At 38.6% G+C, this 27,202-nt stretch overlaps 1 protein-coding gene across 1 annotated transcript in view; it reads left to right on the forward strand.

Annotated features, from left to right (window-relative positions):
• Nucleotides 1-27,202, forward strand: part of C7H8orf34 (chromosome 7 C8orf34 homolog) — a 113,550-nt gene that overhangs the window by 60,062 nt on the left and 26,286 nt on the right. The window contains exons 10-11 of the mRNA XM_063130818.1: nucleotides 12,158-12,243; nucleotides 14,807-14,880. Coding sequence (XP_062986888.1) covers nucleotides 12,158-12,243; nucleotides 14,807-14,880 — 160 coding nt within the window. The remainder of the gene's footprint in view (nucleotides 1-12,157; nucleotides 12,244-14,806; nucleotides 14,881-27,202) is intronic.

Consider the following 27,202-nt stretch of genomic DNA (forward strand, 5'->3'; position numbering starts at 1 on the left):
GCCCTCGCTGCCTGCCATTGGCTGGGAAGCATGCAGTCAGACGGACACTGAGGCAGAGGAACTTGAGAAGGAAGGGAAGAGGCGGCCCATCATCCACCAATGGGAAGGGAGCGGAAGGACAACGACAGCGGGGAAGTGGTAGCTTCTGCTCCCTGAGGGAAAGCCTTTGCCCAGTCAGCCTGAGGTGGTCGTATTCTTATGTTTGTTTAGCCCATCCCTGTGGGGGGACAACACCTATAAGCACAGGTGCTTGCGTTTTGCTTTTTTCATCTTCCCTCCCAATCCCTTTTCCTTTTGTCGCCTGTCTGTCCTATTGGAAGTCTGAGGGCAGAGACTGTCCCATGGTTTAATTTTTGTAAGTCACTCTTGGAGCCTTTTTGCCTGTTGGTGGGGGAGGGGTTAAAAATGCTGAGGAGAGAGTTAATAAAAACCAAAAGCGCCACCAAAGCCTTCTGCCACCCCTTCCCTCTACCAATGGAGGCTGGTGGTTCCTATTTCAGTGGGGCTGTGAATCAGTTTTGGGTTTCAGACATAACTCAAAAAGAGCTCTCCAAAGTGCTGAGCCCTAATTCTCTCATGGTGCAATCATCTAGCACATCACAGAGTGAGGTCTAACGTAAACTGACAGCCAATCTGGTGTTGGGATTAAAGTGCTAAACTAGGGTTGGAGAAAAGTCCACGTTCACATTCCCACCCATCCATGAAGTGCATAGAGTGACCTTGGCCTGCTTGCTATCCCTCTGCTCAATCTACCTCATAAGGTTGTTGTTGTTGGAGGCGGGGGGGGGGGGGGAGACAATTACACGTCTACAAACACACCCGTGTAATACATGGATTAAATTTAAATAATATTCTTATACCCTCATACCTCTAATCCCATCTGATACAAATATGCCTTTCAAATTCAAAAGAAGGCAATTTCCTATACGTTTAGCTTTTTCAGTGACCATTAATAAGTCACAGGGACAGACTTTTGACAGAATCTGCCTATACCTTCCAAAACCTGTGTTTAGTCACGGACAACTATATGTTGCTCTCTCAAGAGTTTGATCATTGAGCTCATTAAGTGTTTTATCTGAAAACAATGAGATTGTGAATTGTGTTTACAAAGAAATATATGACTGAATAAAGAAATAAAATGCAATGATATTTAACGGTGTATGTTACGCTGGGTACAGCTAGTTTTATATAATGCCACAACTGAAGAACATCAGATGAAATTAACATAGAATTTTTAAATTAATAAAAGGATTTTAAAAAACATACAGTGTTATGTCTGCTAATAGAATATGGTACCAAAAAAATATACATGACTTTACTGAAATATCATTGATTTGTTTGCATGCCTTGCCCATTGATATTGCTGAAGGTGAACATATTGGCTTGGATCTTAACTTTCCTTCCCTGAAAGGAACCAAGTTCAAGGTCATGGAATGGGGCTTTCATTTCCCTCTGAAACCCTCTCTGTGCCTCCCAAAAATATGCTCCTGGGAGTTGGCAAATCCTTGGTAATTCTTGGGCCTACATGGACCTTGATCTGATTTGCTAATTCTAATGGTCCCAATTTCCTGCACCCATAAAATGGGGATGTTTTCAAGGCAGAGAACCTTATATTAGCACATAATGATTGTAAAATCTGCCTTATTGCATTGTTCCTCTTTTCCATTTAGAATAATGCATGTGTTTTCGAAGCATACTATTATGTATGTTTGTTACCATGTCTTGGTGTGTGTACCTGAGTGTACTTTACCCTACCCGGTGCCTGTTTACACTTCCCTGTGCCTGTTTGCATTCTCCTTCCCTCTTTATTGTTTACTACAACTTATTAGATTGTAAGCCTATGCGGCAGGGTCTTGCTATGTACTGTGTTATCTGTACAGCACCATGTACATTGATGGTGCTATATAAATAAATAATAATAATAAATAATAATAATAATAATAATAAGATCATTAACCAAAAGTCATGGTATCCCATGCCAAGATAGCAATTCAGGTATACGTAGGAGGAAAGAGGCAATAAACTATAAATCAGAGATTAAAGTAATTAAACACATGGTGTATTATAAAAATATAAAAAACAAGTATGTACATAGCATTTGAATGGGACTGGCATCTATTTGGTTAATTCTAAAGAGGTGTCTGGGGAGGGAGAAGGTGGGATCAATATGCAATTGTCTAGATTCTAGAAGGAAAGAGGAGCAGGGCTGATACCTAATAAGGAGATAGAAGGGCAATAGGCACTAGATAAAAACATGCAAGGTTGAACTGGGATTGAAGATTGACTTCAGATATATACCATTGTCTGAAATGGTGCGAGTTAACTTGCTGGTAAAATGGGGGTGGGAGGAGAGGCAAAATACTTAAAGGAATTAAAGAAGAAAAGGAAACCTGTTCTATGGGGACTGGAGAATATGGACTCTTCCTTCAGGGGTTTACTGTAGGTCGGGTTGCACCTTTGTTCCAAAGCATAGAGGTTTCTTTGTGACTTTCCTTAAGACGAGACAGCACAAATATGCCTGGAGCCTCATGATTTCTCATCCCAAATCACCTTGAGGTGTATGTCAATTCAGACTGTAAAGTGAAGGTACCACCATTGTTTGATACTAGCTGTGGTGGGTAATGAGAGTAAGCGTAGCACTTGGAGTATCTTATGACGCTTCACTAACTGAATGTAAAAACAATAAAATCGGGGATGGGGAAGGAAACAATGGAGGAAGGTACATAGAACTTGATTGCACTGCTGAAAGACTGAACACAGCTTTTAGTTTTGTATCCTTAAAGTATTTTCCTAGATCCAATGATGATGATGATGATGATGATGGTGGTGGTGGTATCTGACCTATGATGGACATGGGTTTCTAGTGTAAAGTTGCAGATTGTAAAAGGAGGGTTGTGTGTATATTTTTGGGTAAAGTTTCATAACTTTGATGGATGCTAATTAATGCATGTATGTTTACTAATGGTAGCAATGCCTTAAGAATGGAGATTTCTTTGTCAGGAGTCTAGGATGATCCATTAAAAAGAATATGCCTTGGGTCATTTGATAGGAACTAGACATAGAGGAAAGCATGTAAATATTCTGGAGGTCTTTATACCCCTTGTGTTGATGGATGTTAAATGAGGATAGCTAATATATGCTGCTTGTCCGGATTCCCCAAGCCTATGCTTGATTTACTTTCCCAGAGAAAATGGAGATATTCTACAGTCACATGTACTTAAAATAACAGTGAGGCTGAACCTCTTGATAACAAGCAGCATGAAATGCATTAAGAATACTAAATTACAAGTATGGCAGGAAATGTTTAGAAATATATCTTAAAGTATATATTGAAAAATGTGCAGGTTTAAAGCTAGTTCAAGTTCCTTTGTCTATGTGTTAATACATTTGCAATGCTGAAAGAAGGACCCTGTCCATCTTTTATGAACTTAAGGATTTCTTTTGTTTTCCCCTTGTCTGCAATAATTGTAGGCCTGACAAATTTAGCAGATTGACACTTCAGTCCTAAATATGTGGAATAAGTGTAACTTTATTCAGTGGGATAAAGGCACAAGAAAGTAAGGTTAGCATAAAAGCACAGCAGAGTGAATTTACACAGAATTATTTTCAACCATGAGATCCCCTGTGGTGGTCGCAAAGTCCGTTTCTGTATTCACTTGATTTACTGTTTTGTGAAAGTTTGAAATTATGGCCAATTGCAGGAAATTGTTTTTTTTTCCCCTTGTGCGAGATAATGGCTTGAAACAAGCAGCAGATAAGGGATTCCCATAGAATGGCATAACTCCTGATCTTCTGAAAGCAGTAGATAATTGTGGCTCTTTACCGATTTTGTGCTCCCAGGAAAATGTATTTCCACTTTTGGTGCTTTTGGGGAATAGCTACAATGTGTGCTTATTTAAAAATGCAAGCAGACACATTCATGGCTTTTGAAAATGTAAAAAGCACATTAAAAAGGTTACTTATCAGACCTTTCCTGTATGATCAGCCAATAAAGAATTGTTATAGGATTGAGAAACAAAGTTGATAGCATGGATGTTCTTGCATTTTCAATCTTTTTTTTAGAAAAATAGTTGAAATTCTTTTAATTTGCACAATAAGTGCATGATAACTATGCTATTGGGAAAATAAACAGCTTATTCATATAATGGAAGTGAATCATTTGCATTTTCAATAAACAAGGTTGTGGAAGACAGGAAATGAGACAAGTTTGGAGATGAAACATATTTACAGAAGTGTAAATAGAGGTGCTTCAGTTTTCAATGGTGTATTTTACAGACCAGTCCTATTAATTTGTCAACTAGAATGTCACAAAAGGACCTTGCACCTTTCTTACATATACATCTACTTCTGTGATATGGGTGAGCATGCCATTTGGAATTGGCTTGGGGTTACAATATTTTTTCAGTGAGTCTTTGTGTGTGTGTGTTGTGTGTGTGGGGGGGGGGGCTGATCTGTTTTCAAAATCTGTCTTCTAGCTTACCAAATTGGCATATGAATACTTAAGGTATCACATGTGCTTTATCACATTACCCCCTGGGAACTATAGCTCATAGCACTAGCCATGACTAAGGGCTAGTGAGCTAACAACTGAGCTAATTAGCCCAAACAGAGAGCAGTTACTTGCCAAACAAAAGTCTCCTTCATCAGGTGGTCTTTTTTGTCAACAATTGTTTCATTTAGAATAAGAGGATACCATTAGGAACCTCTGCATATACATCTACTGAGCAGCTGATTTGGTAGTTTGTATAATTTAACAAGAATTGAGATTTTCAGAGTGAGTGTTTTCAAGAATATATTTGAAGACATTTGCCCATGTGCCTACAAAGCAACCTGGCTACTAACTGCACAGATGCAAAAGCTCTCTTTTTATATCCTAAGCTAGAGAACCTATGGGGGATATGATATTCATTTTGTGAGCAATGGAGGGCAGAGAAATTTCCTACCCCCTAAGTTGTAGCTGTGCCTATGGCCTTGGGTGAGTGATGGATCCGCATGATCCTATGACTTCTCAAATGCCATCTGAGAAGCCATAGGATTGCCCTGCCCAAAATAGGTAGGGATGACTAAAGAATAGTTGTATTTAGTTACTCCTTGCTCAAGGAGGCTTTGGGCTTGTGTTTCTTAAACAACAGCTGTCCCATCCCTTATCATAAATACACTTAGAAATTAATATTTAACCTTTTGTGAAGAACATAAAAACTGTCATGCTGGATCAGACCAAGGGTCCATCTAGTCCATCACTCTGTTCACACAGTGGTCAACCAGCTATTGGCCAGTGATGAACAAGCAGGACATGGTGCAACAGCACCCTCCCAACCATGTTGGGAACAAAGGATATTGTGAACCGCCCAGAGAGCTCCGGCTATTGGGTGGTATAGAAATGTAATAAATAAATAAATAAATAAATAAATAAAAGGTCAAAATGGGCCAATAGAAAGTGCTCTTTCTCCCACTCTTCTATGCAGAGTGGCTGGCTGCTAGAGTCCAAGAGAAAAGGGTGAGACTGCAGTTGTGCCAGTCTGGTTGATGGGAAAGGGCTCTTTCTCCTTCTCTCCTAACTTGCAGAGTTGATGGCCATTGCACCCATTCATACAACCTTGTTCCACACAGATCCCTGCACCGTCTGGAAATATATCAGACAGGCCATATTTATCACTACTGTATCAAAGCTGTCACCACAACAAAATGGGATGCAGTGATGTAGACGCCTGCTAAATTACAATTAAGGGGGGGAAATGAACTCCTTTAAGAATTTGTAGACAGAATTTATCTATTTTTTTCATCAGACATGACAGTTCAGAGACAGACTAACATTAAGTAAGGGATGACTAATTCCATTACACAGGCTGTTAATTTTAATTAACAGTCATTTGGTAGACAAAAAAGCATCAACAGAAGGACGCCTAGATATTTCCTTTATATGGGTGTCTTAGAGTGCAGTGAGGGAGAAGAAATCTCTTTCATACAAATGCTGTTTCCCATTTGTCCTTACCTTTCTGGCTTGGAAGACAAAATGACGTTACCTTAAAAATGTTTTCTTACTCTAAAATAAATGCAAGGGACCCATTCTGATTCCAGACCATAGTGTGGACCATAGTGTGGGGGTAGTGGTGTGTAACTCTTTGCCTCTCACTGTCATTCTGATCCAGTTTGTGCCCCCATGCCTTTATATTGCCAAAAAGTGATCCATTAAAATAAAGGAATCCATTTTTGGCAATATAAATTGCAGAAGACCTGATTTGGATGAGACTACAATGGGGAGGCAAAGGGTTAACGCTTCTACACACACACACACACACACACACACACACACACTAAGGTCCCCTATGTTTAGTGTAAACAAAAAAAGATGTCGCCACTAGCTACATATTTAAGGGTGCATTCCTATGTATGTTTAGACAGGAAAAAAATCCTATAACTCCCACTATTCCCCAGCCAGCCACTATTCCCCAGCCAGCCATAATTGGGCATAAAAAACCCTTGCTAATCTACTGTAAATCACTCCGAGAGAGAGAGAGAGAGAGAGAGAGAGAGAGAGAGAGAGAGAGAGAGAGAGCATGGCCCCAACTACACAGGTGTGTGTGTGTGTGTAAGATCATGGAGGACTTTGAGAGACAAGGAGCTTTGCTAAATCTGGGAGAGGTCAGTTTAGGGGTTTAATGAGGAGCACCATATGTGAATGATTTGGCAATCGACTGAATATGGGAGAGAAGAGTCTCTACCATATCTGTATATTTGGCATGCATATATTCTTCCATTTCATGTAGAAAAAATGATACGTATTTTTCTTTGCTCACTTATTCATATTTTATATTACTGGAATTACTGCCAAGTAATTTAGCACTATAGAGAGATGGCCACCTATGAGCATGGATATTTCTAACATTTCAGCAGTACATGATGCTATTAAAGGGCTGTATATTTCACTTACAATTATCAGATATATTTATAGTCTAGCAATTACAAAAAAGACAGGATGCCAAAGGTACTTTTCATATTTTCATAATTGAATATATTGTAAACAAGAAACTACAGGTTTGCTATCTTGCTACCACCCTACTCACTTACTGTTCTTGTGGATCTTTCAGGACTATGAACAATGTTTCCTCTCCTCAGAACTGTGAATAAGAAATCTAAGAATACTTAGTTTCTTTTTCCTATGTAGCATATACATATGATATTTCCATACTTAGAAAACCAGAAGCTCAAGCAATCCAACTCTGCACTTTTGATAGATCCTCCACAAACACTAATCTGCATCCATGTCAAGGATTTACTGTCTGTAACAATTAGCATACATCATTTTGTGGAGAAAACCATGATCAGATGAGGCATTTTACACTACTCTTAAGAATCATTTAGCAAAATCAGGTGGAGCAAATAAGTGAACTATTCCTTATGATTAAGAGAACAACTTCCTATTTTCTTAGAGGATCTCAATACCAGTGATGCATGGTAGCTTCATGACTGGCCACTAACAGAAGTTTTCAGGTCCTTTAGATGATGTCATCAATCTCCAGGCCTTCCTCTGGAAATCTTGCTCTGAAGAAAATCTGAGATTTCCACTCCTTTTGAAATAGTGTGGGTTTTCCCAACATCTAAAATCAAAGTTGTGCTATAAAGCAGCCAGTAGATAGCGATGTCCCATTCAAGGCTATGAGCACCAAAAGAAGGGGAAGTTTTCAATTGCAAACCACACAGTCAGCTATTCAAACCATATGATTGTCCCTGTCTGCCTGTATAATGGAGCCCATCACAATCATGTAAAGGTGCAGCCCTGGTTAGGCAGCACAGTTTTCCTCTAATGTAGAGATGCTCAGAGTCCGTATCTTGTACAATTGCCAGGTGGCAAGCTGTACCAAGATCCATTAAACACTGGTGCCACGGTCACTGTGGAAGCAGACATTGCACCTCTACCAAGTGGAGATTGAAGTAGGAAGGAAGTGAAGGAAGGACCTGTTTTATTCTGTGAAGAGGCATCTGGGCAAATAGTTAACATGTGCGCTAGTTAAGTTTATGGGAACCTGCTTTTGCCTATGACCCAGAATAAATATGTGTTCCTGCCTGTGTATTGAAATTTGCCTCAGAAGCCTTCTTTGTGTAACCTACTACCTGAGTTGAAGCAGGAGGTAAGCTTTGATAGGGCCTGCCATGGTGCTCAAACTTTGAAACACCCTCCACAAGGAAGCTGATTTGTGGTTTTTGATATACAGTAAAGAACCCTTTATTTGCCCAGTCATTTTACTGTGTCCAGTTCTTATTGTTTTAATCTGGCTTTTATGTTCTCTACACCTGGTTTCTTTTGTTTTTATTGTGTTGTTATTAATTTGTTTGTTTTATATTTATAAAACCACTCTGAAAAGCTTTAGCTTGAAGAGTGGAATATACGTAAAATTAAGTAAGTATAGTATATGAAGAACTGAGAGATTTAATGAACCAATCAGCTACTTGTGGCGTGCAAATTATGCATATGATCTTAGCAACTACATTGCCAGTTCAGTATATGAGAGCTTTGGGTTGAAGTGAGCACAGATTGACTGATTGAAAACCATGAGTGCCTTATGCTGAAGGAGTCATGAAAATAAGTCCTGAGTCAAAGATACTCCAAGAACCTCTGTTGCCATGGAGAACTTTGCAGCTGAGAAGCTATTAAAGATAAAAGAAGATTCAATTATCCAAAAAACAAACAAAAAAACAAAAAACCCACCCTTTTGGTTTAACATGTTTTGTTAAGGGCTTTCCATGTTCACTAAAGCTCAAAAATATTGGAAAATGACAGGTGTGTTATTTAGGCAACATGGATATGCTATATTGTGCTGTGGATAGTTCCAGCTTCACCACTATGTTGGAGCTGGATGGCTATCAGTGGCAGAGTGGTGGACCTAAATCCTAAATTTGTTTATTCTCTGGAATAGACACATTTTATCTATGCAACTGAAGCTACTGTTCCATGTTACAAGTACCAAATTGGCAATGAATATCATCCACATAGAATGACAGAGTTGGAAGGGAAATTAAGAAAAAGTAAAAACTGTGTACAGAACATACACACTAGGGCTATAAGGGAAAATATCACAGAACCTGTAACAACAAGTGTCATTTTTCAGAAAAGGAAGATGATTTTGGGATTAAGTGTACTGGAAAGCTGCAATTGAAATAAAAGCTACTAAAAGGTCTGTTGCACGGCTCCAGAGATTAATGGGAATTTGGATTTGAAAAAGAGCAAGTTATTAAAATGATTCCAACTTTAAAAAGTGAAATAAGAGTTGAAGGAAATCAAAGTGTTCATTTTTATTCATGAATATATGAATTCACAATATACCCAATATAATATCGCCTTCAGTTATACAGAATATTCTAGAACTTGTTCAACTTTATCTATGACTTGCAATTTTTAGATCAATGTAACATTAGTTTGACCTGAACAGAGACTTGGGCATCTCAGATGTTAACTGGGAGTCCCCACTCTCTTTCTTTGATTATTTAGCTCCTCTGGTATAGAGCATAGACACTCTAAGGCCCAAACTAAGCATAATGGCAACAGCCATACTTGTTTGTTTATCTGTCTGCTCCATTTATGTATAACACATGGGATTGGGGTGCATGCTTTTTATTATTTATTTATTTATTTATTTACAATATTTATATACCACTCAATAAAACAGATTCCAAAGAGGTGAACATAGGTATAAAAAGTAAAAAAGACAGATTGAAAAAGTAAATTAAAATTGTTCAATTAAAAAAAAAAGGAACCAGAAAAACAATGGCTAGTCAGTTGAGGAAGGCTTCTCGAAACAGAGTTGTTTTCAGGAGCTGCCGGAAGCTGGTGCCTGCCCGACCTCAAGGGCAGGGAGTTCCACAGAGAAGGGGCCACTACACTAAAGGCTCTTCTCCTGGTCGATTCCGATCGGGCCATAGGTCCATCTGGAACCACCAGGAGCATGCCCTCCAATGCCCTCCAGTGATTTGGCAGGTTGGTAAGAGAGAAGGCGCTTTCTCAGGTATCCTCTTTTTATGGCAAAAAGGGAATGCAAGAAAGAGGACGCGAACCCTTCGCCTTACCTTGCTACTTTCTGTCGCATCAGGCACTTTTTTCTCAGCTCAGCTTACTTCCCCCATAGGGTGTAGTTTTGCATAAAACTGTCTGAAGTGGCAGAGCATGGGGATGTCACTCATATATTTCTTTGGGAGTAAAAAATCAGACCCCACTCTTCACTAACATTATATACAACATTATATACAGGCTCATGAATAACAAATGGGACTGCCCAAGCCAGGTCTCATTTCCTCTTGTGTCTATGCCGGGTAGGCCTTTGGCATCCATGTAGCATCTGAAAGGTGATCCTACATGCATATAGGTGTATATGTGTAGGCTCTCCAGAAGATTGGGATTTCTGATTGTTTTGAGAGCCTACCTATGTCCAGGCTTCCCTATTATATGTTATATGTGTGTCGGTGTCAAAGGTATGGCCCTGCTTCTTCCTCCTTATGTAGACACATGGAGGGAGAACAAATTAGCAGGGCTAGAAATTATGGCTATAGGTGGGATTCTACATTGAATAGGTGCTGAATGGCCTATTCTAGATGGGAGTAGGTCTTGAGCTTGGGGAATCCTCTGGTACTAGTCTTTGCTTTTGGATTCAGGTGGTGACTGAACCCAGGAGAGATTTTTCCAGGTTTGCTTGGTTCACCAGTTGTGCTATCTCCTTAATGACCAAGTTCTTGCCTCCATTTTCCTTTGAAGGGGCCTTCAAAGGAAAGAGCTGAGACTTCAGTGTCAGCTCGTGGCTATGGTCTGAAGACAGAGCAGCTGCTGAATGAAACTGAAGACTTCAGGAGAAGTCTGGTGAACAGCTTTAAAGGTTCCAGGAAGACTACCTTTCATTATGTACATAGTTTATTTTGTTTCCCAAAAAGACAGTTCAAGACAGTTACAATACTTCAGCTTTATATACGGTTCCCAAATAGTTGACCTGTCTTGTTTTACATTTTGAGCCTGTTACATATTCAAGTTCTACTTTTTGCTCCCTTTCCAAATATAATGATAACATTTCCAATTTTCCTGGATTCACTTTATATCCAGTTACATTACCAAATTTATTTAGGGAACAATCCTATGTCTCTTAGACAGCATCCCAAGATAATGTTTTTCCAGGTTGTCCCCCATATAGGATTGCTTGGTTTCCTGGCTCTGAGCTTTTAGACAGGACTTCAAGCTCAGAGCCAGGAACCCATTCTCCCCTCCTCCTCATAGCTGCTGTGGAGAGAACCACACCATCTACTTCTCCCCGCTCACAAAATAGAACATGGAGATGGGGAAAAGGAGGCATTCCCGGAGGCAGGGAGGGGAGGAGACTGGACTGTGTGGTATCCCTGGCTGTCCCCAGCCTTCTTCCATCCCCCTCCCCAAAGCCTCCACTAGATGGACCATTCATGCAAAATTACAAGCCAAAATTTGACCATTTACACCTGCAATTTTGCATAAACGGCCCTATTTACAGCTGACATTTGTGCAAAATGGGGATCTACATAAAAAGCTTATCTGTGGTTTTCTGCAAAATGCTGAAAATGCAGGGATCCACACGCTGGTATTCAAGAGATCAAGCTGCTGGAAACCTGCTGAGCTCAAGCCCCAACCGGATATCCTCTGACATCCCTAGTCAAATCTGATCCTTCTAAGAGAATTGGAAGACTGACTCTTAAGCCCTCATTGCTAGGCCTGTAAGTTAACTGGGGTGGAGCTTGATAGATGAATTGGCTTAAACTTGAGTAGGGTTAGGAATTTTAGCTTCTAACACCTGATGGTTAGTAACAATATAGAAGCTCTGATTTAAAGTATAGGAACTTTGTTCATAATGTAACCAAAATCTTAAATAATAAGCTTTGTTGTTTTATTTCTTTTTAATATAAAAACTATAACTATGTGTGTATATGTGTTTAGTTTCCTTGTATCTGATTTGTTGTCACATGCCTAATGACCAGCTCCCTTAGGAAAAAGTCATATATTAAATATTGGCAGGAGAAGTGAAGTGAAGGATTGCCCAGTGGTGAGGGGTGATCCAGATGTCTCCTTGTACAAATTAACACTTTCATGTGCATGATGAATCTATTGAACGTTCTGTTAAATTTAACAATTCTTTGCATTTTCATTACCTAGACTGCAAGGAGACAATTTGGCAGAAAGAACAGAGGATGTATCTGTCGCCTCTCAGACACTTGAGCAAGAAGTATCAGAATCTGTAGGTAAGTTCTTCGGACTCCTGGTGAACAGCTCATATTCCTTCAATTGAAGGTTTGGTTCCTTATACTTAGGAGGAAGATTACACATTTTAATAATTATGGAATGGACAGATGAACTCAGTCCATCATTTTCAGAAAAACTGGACACCATTTATTACTGGAAGAGATAGCGATCAGATGAATGAGTGATTCTTGGTATTTGGAGTTTAACATAAGTGCTATTGTAAATGAATCTGTATTACAATACTATATATACTGGAGAGCAGTAGAAATTATTAAGATGCAGGTAATAACGATAAAAATAATGTAACAAAAATGAAGTTCATGGTAGAGCTGTACTATCTCACATGGAAAAATCCAAACGAATCATATCAATATGCATTGATAAGTCAGATTCTAGGATAATCAAGAATGGTCTTCTTTAATTCTATAGGGAAACATTTTAAGAATTATTGTTTTTCAAATTCATTTCTCAGTTATCAGATCATAGTAATGTAGGGAAAGAAATGCAGTTTATCAGACTCTTTCCCCATTATTTGTTTGATTTCCCTCTCTTGGCTCTCAGTTCTGTTCACGCTGCATTCTCAGTTGAGATTAGACTTAATACAGTGTATAAAACGCTGATGTAAACCTGCTTTTTGAAGACACCAGCACAATGCTGAGGCTCGGCAGAATTAAAGTGCTTATCTCTGCTATTTGGATAATGATGTATAACTTGGTTAGCAGGCACAATGTTATTACACACAAAATACCTCTCCTGGGCACTATGTTCATTATGAATTAGCTGAAAAGTTAGAACTCACAACAGATGGTTGTGGAGGAAAAGGTTTCACAGACACTATATCAGCTAATGTGAGATCTATTACATTTTACACTACAGTAAAGTTAATTCTAATATAAACTGTTGAAAAACAGAAGCATCTAATCATTAGTTTTTGGGATCTAGCATATTATTACCATATGAACGATGTTTGCAATACATACCTACAGAAGACTGTATATCTGTAGTTTGCTACTGACAAACTCTAGTGGCCCATAATGTTGCTAATGTGCCACACACAACTAGTAAATCTGTTTTTAATTGGTATCACTGGTATTTGTTTTTCTTTTAAAATACATGCATACTCATCAGTGCAATTAAGAGACATCCATTGCTCTATCAGAACATCATCAGTACAATAATTATTTTCTGACAACAGTAATTCTTCATTTTCTGGGTTAACAGTGTCATCACTTCTGAGCATATTTATTTAGTGCTCAAGTAGCAAAGCAAAGCAAACTGGTTACAAACTGGATAAGCAATGCATGGATGGTGATATGGAGGCTGTGTTAAAAAAAACTATGTTTGATACAGAACAGTTCTAGTCAGTCAAATGTATTTGCTAGAACCCATTTGATATCACAAACATACAACATAATCAGAGTAAAAGATACATTTTAAGATCCTAAGCACATTTAACCCCATTTTGTTTAATAAATTTGAATCTAATCATTTGGAAAAAACAGAGACTTTATATATAATATGTTTATCCCTATCACCTAAAATATAACAAATCTTCTCCCTGCTGTTCAAAAAAGGAACTCCCTCAAGAATTCAAGAAAAGTTTTTTAAAATGATTTTCCCATAACATTTTTGCGTAATGAAATAAATGGTTTTTTAAACACACTGTAATATGGTAAGGTAAGTGTTTATCACATCCTTAAAATGTTTGAAATCTTAATGTCTTCTAAGATATTGAAATAGCGTTCACAAATATCCAATTTCAGCATTGGATATTTTGTGGAAAATTAATCACTTTCCAAAGTGTATGAATAATAGATATTATTTATACAAGTTCCTAAGCTAAGTAATTTCGAGAAGCTTTAGTTAACAGAGGAGACCTTCCCCTCGGAAACCAGTTGGCAGTGGTAATATTGCAACAGGACATCCATTCAGATAGGAGTGACTATTAGCAACTAGACAAATTGCCTTTTCAGACATAATGCTAAAGTATAGTTTAGTGTACAGGTAGGAAATCTGTGGTCCACAGGTGTCATTGGGCTCCTAACTCCCATAGGCTTGCACTCAGCACTGCCAGTGGTCAAGGATGCTGGAAGGTGTAGTCCAACAACAACTGGAAAGCTATAGGTTCCCCTCCCCTAGTTTAGTGTTACATGAACAAGCCTAGGACTCTTACACTTTTCCCCCTCCCTCTTCTCCTCTGGAGTTTCTGAAACGAGGAGATTGGAAGTGTTCACTTTCAGTTTTAAATTAACCAGAGTTTTCCACTAAATCCATGCATGGCAGAACTATGGTTCTGAAACTATGGTCAGTTAAAAACACACAGCCCAGGCTCAAATCATGGTTTAGGATAATTGCTTTGTTCACTAACTATAGTTAAAACTAAGCCCTGTTCCATTAGTTCATACATAACATAGTCCTATGATTAGTTTAAAAATAGAAGCAAATGCTTCTGATCTGCTACGTGTGGCTTTGCAGGGGTGGTCTGGTGTGCTCAATTAACTAAAATGCTGATAGTTTTTTATTAGATTGATGAATGTATTACTTGTTGCCTGTTTAAAACAGCATCAATGCCTGGAGCAGAAATCTCAATGGAGAGCAGTGATGAATTGGAGAATGTACCCCAAACAACAGAGCAGGTAAGAATACAAACCCTATGAGTGCTGCCTTGAATACTAGGGAAGTTGCAGGGCTCTAATAATACTTTCTTGTGAACAAATTCCCAGTTTGTCTAGGTTAATTTAAAGAAATACTAAACTTGGCATGCAACTGTAGATCTGCATATTATGTTCTCCCTGAACAGTAGAGTATAATAATAATCACACTGAATCAATTACATACTACATTCAAATTTTCAAAATTAACTGGACTATTCACTCAGTGTGTGTGTGTGTGTGTGTGAGAGAGAGAGAGAGAGAGAGAGACAGTGAGTATCAGTCTTTAGGTATAAGATTTTACTTTCAATCTTGCTAGAGCTCATATATTTCTAACTAGAGAGAGAGAGAGAAAGAGAGAGGCAAAGGAAATGACTTTTAAATTCAGTTAATTGGAGGGGAATTAGGCATTTGTGTGTCTCCGCAGTTGAGATCAATCAAACTTAAAAGTGCTGTTTATGTATAATCTTGAGCTCATCTACACCAAGCAGGATATTCCACTCTTAAAGTGTTATGAAAGTGGTATATAAAAGGCAGGAGCCACACTACTAATTTATAGTGATATTGAAGTGCACTGCAGGTTCTACATTACTGCTTTATTGTGGTATTGAAGTGCATACCAGTATATGGTATGTATCATGGGCCCCAACAGTTGTCAGTGCACTTCAATACCACCGTAAAGCAGTAGTGTGGCTCCTGCATTTTTATATACCACTTTCATAGTGGAATATCTGCTTGGTGTAGATGAGCCCATAATGTGCTAAACATACACATGTCACACATTGTGACATTATAGCGATGGTAGTGTTAACGTCTATGTCATACTATCCCAAATAATCTATATTTTTAGCTTTCTAATTATGAGTGCGAGAGTGTAAAATAGCATGATCTCCACAAAATAGGTAATGTTTTCCATAAGGTGCTTTATTCCAACCAAAAAAAGTAATATTTAATAGCACATCTTGTACTTACTTATGCATGCCTTGATTTTCAGAACCTTAATTAAATAAATGTATGGACATTCATTTCTCAGAATGAGTTTAAATAACAGAATAACTACTTTACACATGTTTACATCAGATAAAAGTTTAAGTGCTTGTGAATGTTTGTCCATGAACTCTGCCAGTTCAGTCCAGGCTGTTTTGCAATGTACTGCAACATTAGAATCCAAGGTAATTCTGTTTTGGGTGGGGCAGAAAGAAAATGAGGAATTTGTCATTTGCTGAATATACATCTTTCATGCTATTAGTTCATAATGGACTTCAAGATTCTCAAGCCAAGCTAACATTGTTACTAGTAAGGCATGTCAAATTCTACTGTTCCTATACGGTTTGTTTATATTTTCAATTGATAATTGCAAGGCCAAAATAGATAATATACAGGAGTTCCATGACCAAACTTCTGATGTTTTCAATTTATCTTAAAATCAGATATTGGGAACCTCTCAAATTAGATCAGAGCAGTAGTTCTCTTCTCTCCACCCATGCCATTTCCCCATTCAAAATTATGCCCCTGCAAGCTGTGGATATCTACATATATTCTACTGTGGCGCTAATAGTGTAAGGATGATTTAGATCAGAGAAACGCCACAGAGGGAAAGATTAAACTCTCCATTCTCTAAGTTCTGCAGCCTCAGTCCAATTCAGGGTTAACCACAGCTGCCTTTAACCTAAAATATAGAAGTTGGGACTCATTTGTTTCTGCCCACAGTTTCAAAGTTTCATATATATGAAACACAGTTGCACAGTTTCAAAGTTTCATACACACTTCCCTCTCAACCAAGATAAAGGGTTTATCTTTCACTTTTTCATTTGTGAGCACATGAATAACATATCCTCCTCAGGTTTACTACCTCTTCCATTTCTTTTATATTTTATTTGTTTTGTGGTTTTGTTTTGTTGATCCATTTAGTAAAAAAGCAACTATTGTAAGAGTAAGGACGTTATCTCTGAAATATCCTGCTTTTAGGCTATCTCTGAAAGAATGAAACCACTCTTTTCTTTTTCTGCATGTACAGATTAAAAATATTTTTATTTTATTTTATTAATACACAGAACTTTAATCCAAAAAAAGAAAAGAATTTTGGGGTGGTATACACAAAAGTCACATATTTGATACAATAAAAACAGTATAAAATTTTACTGCAGGCATTCGCATCAGGAAAGAATGCAGGGTAAAGTCTCAGCTGAGTGATTATTTCAGCACTACAATTTAAGTGTTTAATTTGATTTGTGCCCCGCCTTTCTATTTAAAAATGGCACTCAAGACGGCTTTACAATGGTCCTGTGAAGTTTCTGTAGGTCAGTGTTGATGGGGTATTTTAACAGAATAGTGGCAAGGATGTGACAATTTAATATCATAACAATTTACATCTGATATTTATTCCTCTTCTTTCTAAAGTTTCCATTGTCTTGAATACCACGCTTCAGTTATGGGAAAGAAGATTTGGGATAGGGGGAAATGAGCAACAGATGTGTTCTTTGTGGCCTTTGGAAGAACATAGCATGGGACAAAATTAATCAAAGATATAGGGGCAAACAAATTGGGATTATTGCATTGGGGAATGAAAAACAGTTATCCGTTGTCTTTCACCAAAGTGGACCAGCTGGGCATACACTATTTTAGAGTGCTCTGCCTTGGCAGTAGCCATTGGTCATGAGGGTTTGTAAATAATACCATGGCTGGTGTACATAAGACCAAGATTAATTGGCTTGGCTGATTCCTCAAAGATAGTTCCAAAGAATACTGATCAACTCCTGGGGACCTTTCTCTGTTCAATAAAGCTGCTCAGTACAATAGTGTAGAAATCAGAATTGAGGTACCATCAACATGCTGATGAGCCTCAGCTCAATCTTTCATTTTCACCTGCAGTCTCTGTACTTACTGAGAGAACAGATACAAGAAAGCTGACAGATTGAGGCCAAACAGGAATGAAGAAATGAGTTCCAGAGAGACTTGTAACACAGGTGTGGGAGTGAAGGGATGAAGATACATCTCACTGAAGGATTCAGAATCTTCTGATTACACTGTTTCTCACCATTGGCATGCTTCTGGGTCTATTAGTGAGACTGTTAGTGCAGTAGCCAGGGACACTTTTCATCCAGCTGATGCTGTGACTCAAATTACAGAAGTGTTGCAATATCTATTCTGGCTTGCTGTAGGCTTCAGTACATCTTCCAAGGTGGATTGTTACCTGTCCAATCCAGGTGACTATTACCTGTACAGCCCCAAACAGTTTGACCTCTGCATATTTAACAAACGTATAATTTCCCTGTGTTTCTTCTTGTTCTCAAAGATTAATTAACTCTTGACTGTTAATCAAAGTGAATTTGTGCATCTATTCACAATTCTCTATATTAAAAGGTGGAAACATTAGCTAAAATACGTTCAAATATTTTAGTATATCACAAGCAGAGATTCTTATATTTTAGTATATCACAAGCAGAGATTCATAGTTTATATACTGTGACTATTGTAGTTGGTGCTTTATAGTTTATATAGAAATATATCCAATATCATAGATTCCTTCTGCTTTGTTTATATACTATGACTATATACTATGAGATTATATACTACGACTACTGTAGTTGGTGCTTTATCATTTATAATTTTATATAGAAATATGAATGTAATATATAAATGCAAGGGTCTGATGTGAAGGATGCATGGAGGTATATGTATGTAGTAGGGCCTTTTATTTCATCTCCTAAAAACAGGATTCACTAAATATAAACTTATTAATAATACAAATTTTATTCTTATTCTTAATGTTTGTATAGTGCTTTCAAGTATTCAGCACATGTCATATGCATTATCTAGTCATTCTTCTAACAATTCTGTAAGATAAGTCATTATTATTTCCTATATTGCAAATGGAGGGGACTGACGTTAAGAGAGAGTGGCTTGAGTAAGGTCACCTAATGTGTTCATGACAGAGGCCTTACCTAGACCTAACGATTATCCCAGGCAAATGAAGGGGTCGTTGCTGCCTGCTCCCAGGATCCCCTGTGTGTCATTTGGATGCACAGGGATGATCCCAGCCTGGGATATAGGCTTGGTCTAGCCATGGCCAGAGGCAGGATTGGAACCAGAGTCTTCTTGATTCACAGCTATAGGGGAGCTATTATCCTTTGCCCTCTGCTGTGATCCTGATGTGGATCAGGATGTGTATGTTTGTGTGTGTGCATCCAATTTGCATTGCCAAAAGAGGTCTCATTAAAATGAATGCAAGTGTAATGCTCTCAGGACCGCAGTGGGAGGAAAGGGGTGATAGGATCCCTTGCGGGCATAACACCAGCCCTGCTGAAAGACTACTTATTTTTTCCTCTGCCTTTCCCACCACTTTTTCATTGTGTGTCATGATTTCTTAGATTGTAAGGCTGAGGACAGGGACAGTCTTGTTTTACTGATTATATGTATTCCACTCTGGGAGTGTTTTTGGTTGATGGGTGGGATAAAAATACTTTATATAAATAAATAGCTTAAATTGAAGATGAGGACTAAGAGTTCAAGCCATAGGCTTCACAGTAAAGATGGATTTACAGGAGGATTTGAAGACAGACATATTCTACCAAATAGAGAAGATATAGTATATTTATCTAATCTTATCTGTAAGAGAATAGTTATTTATGGAAATTACCACTGAATTTGAACCTATACTATTTCTGGTAACCCATAGATAGCATAAGATTGCTTCTACCAATATTATCACATGCTGCCATTTGTGAAGGTTTTCCCTGTCTGCATTAGCCTAAATCATGGTTTGGGAAGGACTTGCTCACTATGCTTTTGGTGTAAAAAATGTACTGGCACGTTGCCTGCCATACAGAGCAGAAAGCTTGTAATTTCAATTACATGGCATTTCAAGTAGAACAGACCCTAATGTTGGACATAGGGATTAAAATAGCTGCCAATATTGCAACAAAGCTCTGAGGAGGAGGATTATTTTTAGATTATGTTTAAAAAAATTGACTAGCTCACATCATCTGCATGAACAGCTCATGGAGCAAAAAGGATTGAACAGTTGGTGAACTCTGAAAATGAATGATGTGGGGGACACGGCATGCAGAATCTTTCATTAGTTGCTTTTCTTGAATAGTAATCAGCCTTCTCAGAATCTCATCGGTCAGGATTAACTAGAGAGACAGTTTCACAGGATCATGAAATATATTTCATGGTATTCTGAGATACCTGTGATAAATATTTCTATTTCAACTCGATTACATGAGAATTATTCAACTGCTTACCGGAGACACCTGAATGGTTTTCATAGTTGTGGAATTATATTATAAAGCTGACACTTAAAAAAATAAAAATAGAAATATGCAAAATAAAAAACAAACAAATTAATTTTGTAATGTTGGTAAGTGCTTGACTGTTGTTTAATGAGCTTGACTGCCATTAACTCAATTGAAATGCTTTTAATCTTAGCATCTTTCAGTTGTTGTTCCCTGTTTTGTTAAATATATTTTCAGTTAGATGTTTTTAAAATTTATTTTCAGTTGATGTTCGCATTGCCCTTGTATGGGAAATGAAAAATCTGAGGAGTGTTGGTGCCACATCTATAAATCCATTGTGAGAGATAGGATAAAAAATAGTCATGAAATTCCTGTGCAAAACTTGTTTTTTGTCCTCATGTAAGAAATATTAGAAACACAGTGTTGCCAAAAAAAAAAAAAAACTCTAGTGAGGGAGGCAGTGCCAGCTCCATGTTTTGAGGGCTCTTAGGTGAAATGCCCTCAGTGGGCCTCATCCCTCAGTGGGCCTCATCCCATTCTCACCGACAGCTATTGGGCCTCATCCTCTTTCTGATCATTGCTATGACTTGCTTGCTTGATTGGCAAGGAGGAAGTGGCATCTGCTGTTCCTCCTTCTCACCACCACCATTGTCTGGGCCAGAGTGAGAGGTGAGCATGCAGGTTGCAGTGGTGAAGAGGAGGAGTAAGTCTTGTCAATGGGCCCCTGCTGGGATTTGTAGGCCCTCAGCAAATTCCCAACCATGCCTGTCCTTGATACCAGCCCCAGAAGCAGGCTTCTACATGTGGATTTGCCTACAGAGCATCTAAATCTCGAAAGGGGTCAGGATGTATACCCCCAAGGGTACTGGTTTCCCATGCTAGAGCTCAGAATCTGAACAGAACCACTATGTAGCAGACCCCCTCTATCATCTCACTGAATTCTACTGCAATAAGTAATACTACTCCTTGCACCATCAATGGTATACATAACTTTCATGCAGGTATATTACTAATGTGATGGGAAAAGCCAATAAATCAAGCTCAAGCTCCTCCACAAATTGCTTCTACCCTCTTGCGTTAGAGCTCCTCTATCTACAGAAAGCAGCAGAGCCAGGCTTTCAAGTTCAAGGCAAGCAGAATAATCTCAGGTGAGTGCAACAAGAGGAGTTTATCTTCACTGAGAGATGGGGCAGAAAATGGATGGTTCAAATGAGTGAGTGATGCGATTCAGACACTTTGAAACAGGGGTGGGAAATTGGTGGCCTTCCAGATGATTTTGGAATCAACATTCCATGGCCCATACTTGGGAGTGATGGAAGTTGTAGTACACCCACCTCTGGAGGTCTGCAGTTTCTTGACCCCTACTTAAAACCACCTCTCCTGATCAAAAACTGCTTTTATACTACAGATAATTTGGATGAGCAAACCCAATTTCTGGAAAACCAGATAAAGTGGGAGCACGGTTGATTAGTTAGGGCACCCCCTATTACTTCCCCACAGCCAGAACAACACTTTTGGATTCCAAGCTTCATAGATCATGCAGGGTACTTAGAGAACAGGACACCTAGCTAGCATTTAGCTTCAGCTAGCATTTGTTGCAGTATAGAGCCACTAAAAAAAAGTGGAAAGTTGATTAAGGGAAGTTGATTAAGGGACAACCCACTTGCGTGGGTATGGATAATATCATTCCATTTACCTTTAGGCATGCTGATTCTGTTAAGGGCTGAAATTTTCTTATGCTGTTTGTAGTGCTGAATCCTGCATCTTTGAATCCTGCATCTAAATTGGTTACAGCTAGTGCTTTTAATAAGTGTGTCTGTTGTTGTTTTTCTAAATGGAAGAGCAACAAATGTGTCTGATCTAATGTGCTGCTTAAAATTAAAACGCAAGTGATGGATTCCCTCACCCCTTTCCCAATGAATGTATTTTCCAGAAATGTAAGGAACCAGTTAAAATGGAGACTGAATTTGGGACTTTTCTTTTTTTTTTGTAAAAGTTAGTGCCAGGAAGAATTTGTCTTTAGTAAAGGCAAAAACTAAAAACAATGTAATTGAAAAAATAATGAAGACATGGGGGAAAAACTTTTAAACAATGACACATGGCTGACCTCAGCTGCTGGCAAATATATCTTAAATATATTGTTTCAAGAGCTTCCCTCTGCTGAGAAAGCTGGGGTCTTGCCTCAATTCAAAGTTAGGCAACAGTGGTCAATAGCTAGTCCCAACAGTAACATTGACAAGGATGTTTCAATAATTTTCTTTATCTGAAAAGTGTAAAATACCTTGCTGACAAATGCTATTCATTCATATATTGTAACAAAACATGAACAGTAATAATAACATCAAAGAGACTATTAAACAAACTTTGAAAACTAAACAGAATGTCAAGTAAACAAGGCCAATAGTTATTGGGACCAACACCCTGGCCCTGCTAGCCGCACTTTCCAAAGTCTGCAGGCTTATTTAGCAGTTATTAGCAGACTTTGCAACTGTCTGGGAAGCCTCCCACCATATTCACTTATCCACAAAGCCCTGGAATACCTGATGTACGTAGGATTGTAGTATATTTTTTCCTGCAACATTTATATAATGCACTGATAAATATACAGATCAGTGATGTCTAAACATTAAAATGTATGTTTTATAGGAAATAATTAGATGGGTAAGACAAGGTACACTTTGTAGGAATTCTTCTGTATGACAATTACAAGCCATTCTTCTGTGTGACAATTAGAAGATGTCGTGGAAGAGGTTAGCTTGGGCATGCAGCTAATGTTCCAAATAAGATCTTTGGATTGACCAAATGTGGACCAGGGGTACTTATATTCATCTGATACTGAAGTGATTTTCATTCATGTTAATTAAACTTACACTGTGCTATTCATCATTATTGTTGCATTGTTTGCAATGCAAGTGTTTCATTTATAAATGTTAAGTAATAAACCACATTTTGGGGGGCTATTTCAGATATCAAAACATGAATCAAAAAAATAGACAACTTCTACTTTACTTTAGCTATACCATGTATAAAATTTCATCATTGTACCAAAGAATTTGAAAAACTGATGATAAACTTTCTAATGATATTATCAGTTATTATTTATTTATTTATTTATTTATTTATTTATTTATATAGCACCATCAATGTACATGGTGCTGTACAGAGTAAAACAGTTATGGCATTACTGACCAATGCACATCTAAACATCCGAGGTCTTGAGGTAGGAACATGCATTTTCTACATGGGATGCACGCTCATACATGTACAAGCATTGCCAGACAGAAACACACAGCTGTTTCATTTATCTTAAATGTATTGAATCTTTGTATTGAAATCTTTCATTAATCAATATCTCTTTTAGTTGGCCAGTTGCCCTCAAAATGGAATTGCTTAACATATTAATATGTCTGGATTTTAGCAAAAGTGGCCATCTATTTCCCAGGAAGGAAACTCAGTTGACCCCCATAAGTATGGCTAGCTTCATTTTCATTATATTATTGATTCGTTGACTGATACGAAGCCTCAACAATATTATCAGCATTAGCTGGAGAACCTGCTTCTCCCCACCAGATGTCACTGTGGAGCCAGAATTTCAGTGGCCAGGCACCTATTTGCCTCTGCTCTGCCTAGTCTACCTGCTCTAGATTCAACTGCAGAAAACAGCTACAATATAAAAAAAGAGAAACTAGACAAAATGTTTAATCTTGCAGTCAGTGTTTCTAGTTGCACTGACAACTCAGAGGACCAAAGACATGTGCCACATTGTGAAGAGGCAGGCTTAGAAGTTAGAAACACACCACCCCAGAGAGAATTCTGTGTCTCTCACAAAATCCTGAGGCCAGGACATCTCTCTTTTTAACTAGTCTCTGGAGAGACTGCAGTCAGCAATACTGACAGCTTTGCAGATTGCAGGACAGAGCAAGAAACATGCATCTGGCTCTCTAGTGTAATGCAGAGAGGTGTATCAACAGGAGATGCACTTACACTTCTCATTCCTCACCGTTGGGTTGGTGTGTGAGTTCCACCTCGGACATTAGTATGTAAAGCAGACACATGTGTCGCTTGTGAATCTGCTTCTTAACACTTTCTGTTAGGTCCAAAGCCAGTTTCTTAGTACCAACAGCCTTGACCTTCAGAGACTTAAGCTCTATTTAAGGGGGAAAGAATCCTATAGCTGCATTCACACACATGGGGCATGGCTAGATGGGGCAATATCCCAGTGATCATCCCAGGATTGTCCCTGTGCATCCACATGATGCACAGAACATCCTGGGAGCAGGGAGGAACGATACCTCCCATGGCCCGGGATATCACCTTCAGTTTATTTCTGATTTTTCCATGGTCTCGGGATGATCCTGAGTCCATGGAACATGTGGCCTGCTATCCCATTTTCGGCCTGACTCCTTGTGAGTAACCGTGAGGAGCCAGGACCTGGGCACGGAGCTCCTCAGGAGCTCTGTGCCCATCGGGGGTGGGGTGGGGGAGCAGGAGGAATTTTTTCTATGCCCTTTTCTGATTTAAAAAACAAAACGTTAGGCGCAATGTCCTCTTCCTCCCAGGACATCGCGTGCCACATGTAGACGAGGGTGATGATCTCGCAATCATAGAACCGTGAGATCGTCGCCTTCGACCCCCTCGCCTAGCCATGCCCTTAGTCTGTGATATCACTTGGCTATGCTGTAGGTAATTCTTACTTCCTATCCCCCCCCAACCACCACCACCAACAAAACACAGAAAAGGTTCCAAACTTTAAATTCCCAACCCACTTCAATCACACATACTAGTCCTGGATTCTGTTGATTGCTCAGTTGCATCTTATAGATGGCATGCCTTCCAATATTGGAATCCAACCCTAAATGAGTAAGCCTTGGTTTTACAAATGCCGGTGTTAGTACATCGTTGCAAGAATTTGAATAATTGCCATTATTTTAATGGAACTGATTTGGCTGGATACTTGACATTCACAATGGCCATCATTTGAAAATGCAGGCTCATTAAGAGACCTGTTGGGCTTGAGAAATGAGAGGCTATGCTCAAAAGTCCTGGTTGCCTTTTCAATCTCAGGCTTTACCAGTCATAACTTCTTTTTGTTTCTTGCAAGGGGACAAAAAGCGGTAAATGCCCAAATGGTGTTTTTTTCATGCCAGACTGGTCTACATCTTCTCTCTAGCCCAGCCTTCCCCAGCTGGCTGTGGTATTATGGGAATTATTGTCCAAGACATCTGGAGGGCACCATGTTGGAGTAGGCTGCCCTAGCCAAATACTTGATGAAGAAAAGGTATAGTCATATTCTGTCCACTTGATAGTTTGGACACACAGGATGAATCGTTTTCCTGTTCCTGTTTGGCTGGGGAGTAAAGAGGACACAATTTGCAGGGATGTGGCTGGGCTTTCTGGAGACGAGGGCCATGGAAATATGCATCACTTACCCTGCCTACTCATTTGTGTATATTATTCTTCTCTTCACCAAATGTCAATGGGACTAGTTGCGCACCTGAAATTATTACAGCAATATTATGTCTTTGTAAGGTTGAGAGTCTGACTATGAAATATACCTTACTCACTCTCACCCCTTGGCTATTCCAATTACACAATTTAATAAACTGGAGGTAGAATGCAAGAAATTGGAACAAAATTGGAGCTTTTGAAAATTAAATTGATTCTGCTGTAGGAACGCATTTTGCAAAGTCAGTTGGAACACTCTCATTCCAAATTCTTTATTAATAAGGAAATATGTGAGATAAAATCCTTTAACAGCTTTTATCAAATTGATTGATATGATATTTAAATTCTGCCAGCTTTTCTGTACTAATGTGGAGGTTCATAGTTGAGATGTTGTTTCATAAATACAGCAGCTTATGTGTTTATGGCTAAAGAAAAAACTTTGTAAATAATACAACAACAACAACTAGCTTAACTTGCGCAGGCCATCTGTGTGCTAGTACTTTATTGCTCAGTATCGTACTCTTCCAGCTTTTCTGTGGGCACCCGGAAAAGCTGGTCATGAGGCCAACTGGGAGTTTATTGGCTTCCCCCCGACCCCCATTTCTTCCCAGCTGCTCTCCCTAGCTTGCCTGTGTGGGACCTACCTAAGACAGTGAGCCACCTGGCTTTCTCTCTGGGCTCCCCCTGCCAGCCACTCCCTTCTGCTCCTTCCCAGCTGTATTTATATATCCTGTGCATTATCAACACAAAGTTCTTCTCATAGTTCGGAACCTTCAATGTGTCATAGCTCAGAACCTCTGTGCCACACATTGGCATGCATTGCCTTAGCATTTTATAATTTGATGATGGAAGCTTATAATTACATGGTGTTATGTTCATTTGTTGTTGTGGGGTTTTAAATAACAGAAAAAGCATTAACAGTTTAGTGGTCTGAATTGTATTTCCTGCTTTAAACCTGGCAAGATACTTGTGCAGCCTGATCTTACGTACTTTTACTCAGAAACAGATCTGATTTGAGTGCAATAACTCTACTCCCATGTAAATATGCATAGGATTTTAGCCACAAGGTATTTAATATGAAGGTTTTAAAATTAATCATCAAATAGTGTTTGATGTTTTTCTACCATGGCAGTGAAACCTCTTGTGTTGCAAAGGATAGGTAATTATTATTTTTTAAATTAACCTTCAGGCTCATTGTTTTCATGAATAGTCTTCCACATCTGGTCATATGTTTTTTGTTATCTCCACTGAATGTATAAAGAAACTACCAAGTTTACTTCATGGTTTCTCATTTTTAAAAACAACTTTTAAAAGTCAGTTGACAAGATTCCAACATATATATAAGTAATTCTGAACACCACAGTGTTCAATAGCCAAATGACAGAGCAAATGTTTTCCTTGCCAACAGCAGTAACGGTGTCATGACTTGTTCCATCTGAATTGGAAATGCTGTTTTGTCCCCAGAGGTGATGAATTATATAGATATTGAGGCCAATTTGATGTTGACTTAAACTGAATGCACTCTCAGTGAAGTCAATAAGATCACACAAGGTATAAATCATTTCAGGTTTTGGCCCAGTATGTTGCCTTAGTTTGTGCCAGTGTATATATACAGGTAAGCAGTA

This window comes from Elgaria multicarinata, chromosome 7 (genome assembly GCF_023053635.1).
Source record: "Elgaria multicarinata webbii isolate HBS135686 ecotype San Diego chromosome 7, rElgMul1.1.pri, whole genome shotgun sequence".
Taxonomy (NCBI): domain Eukaryota; kingdom Metazoa; phylum Chordata; class Lepidosauria; order Squamata; family Anguidae; genus Elgaria; species Elgaria multicarinata.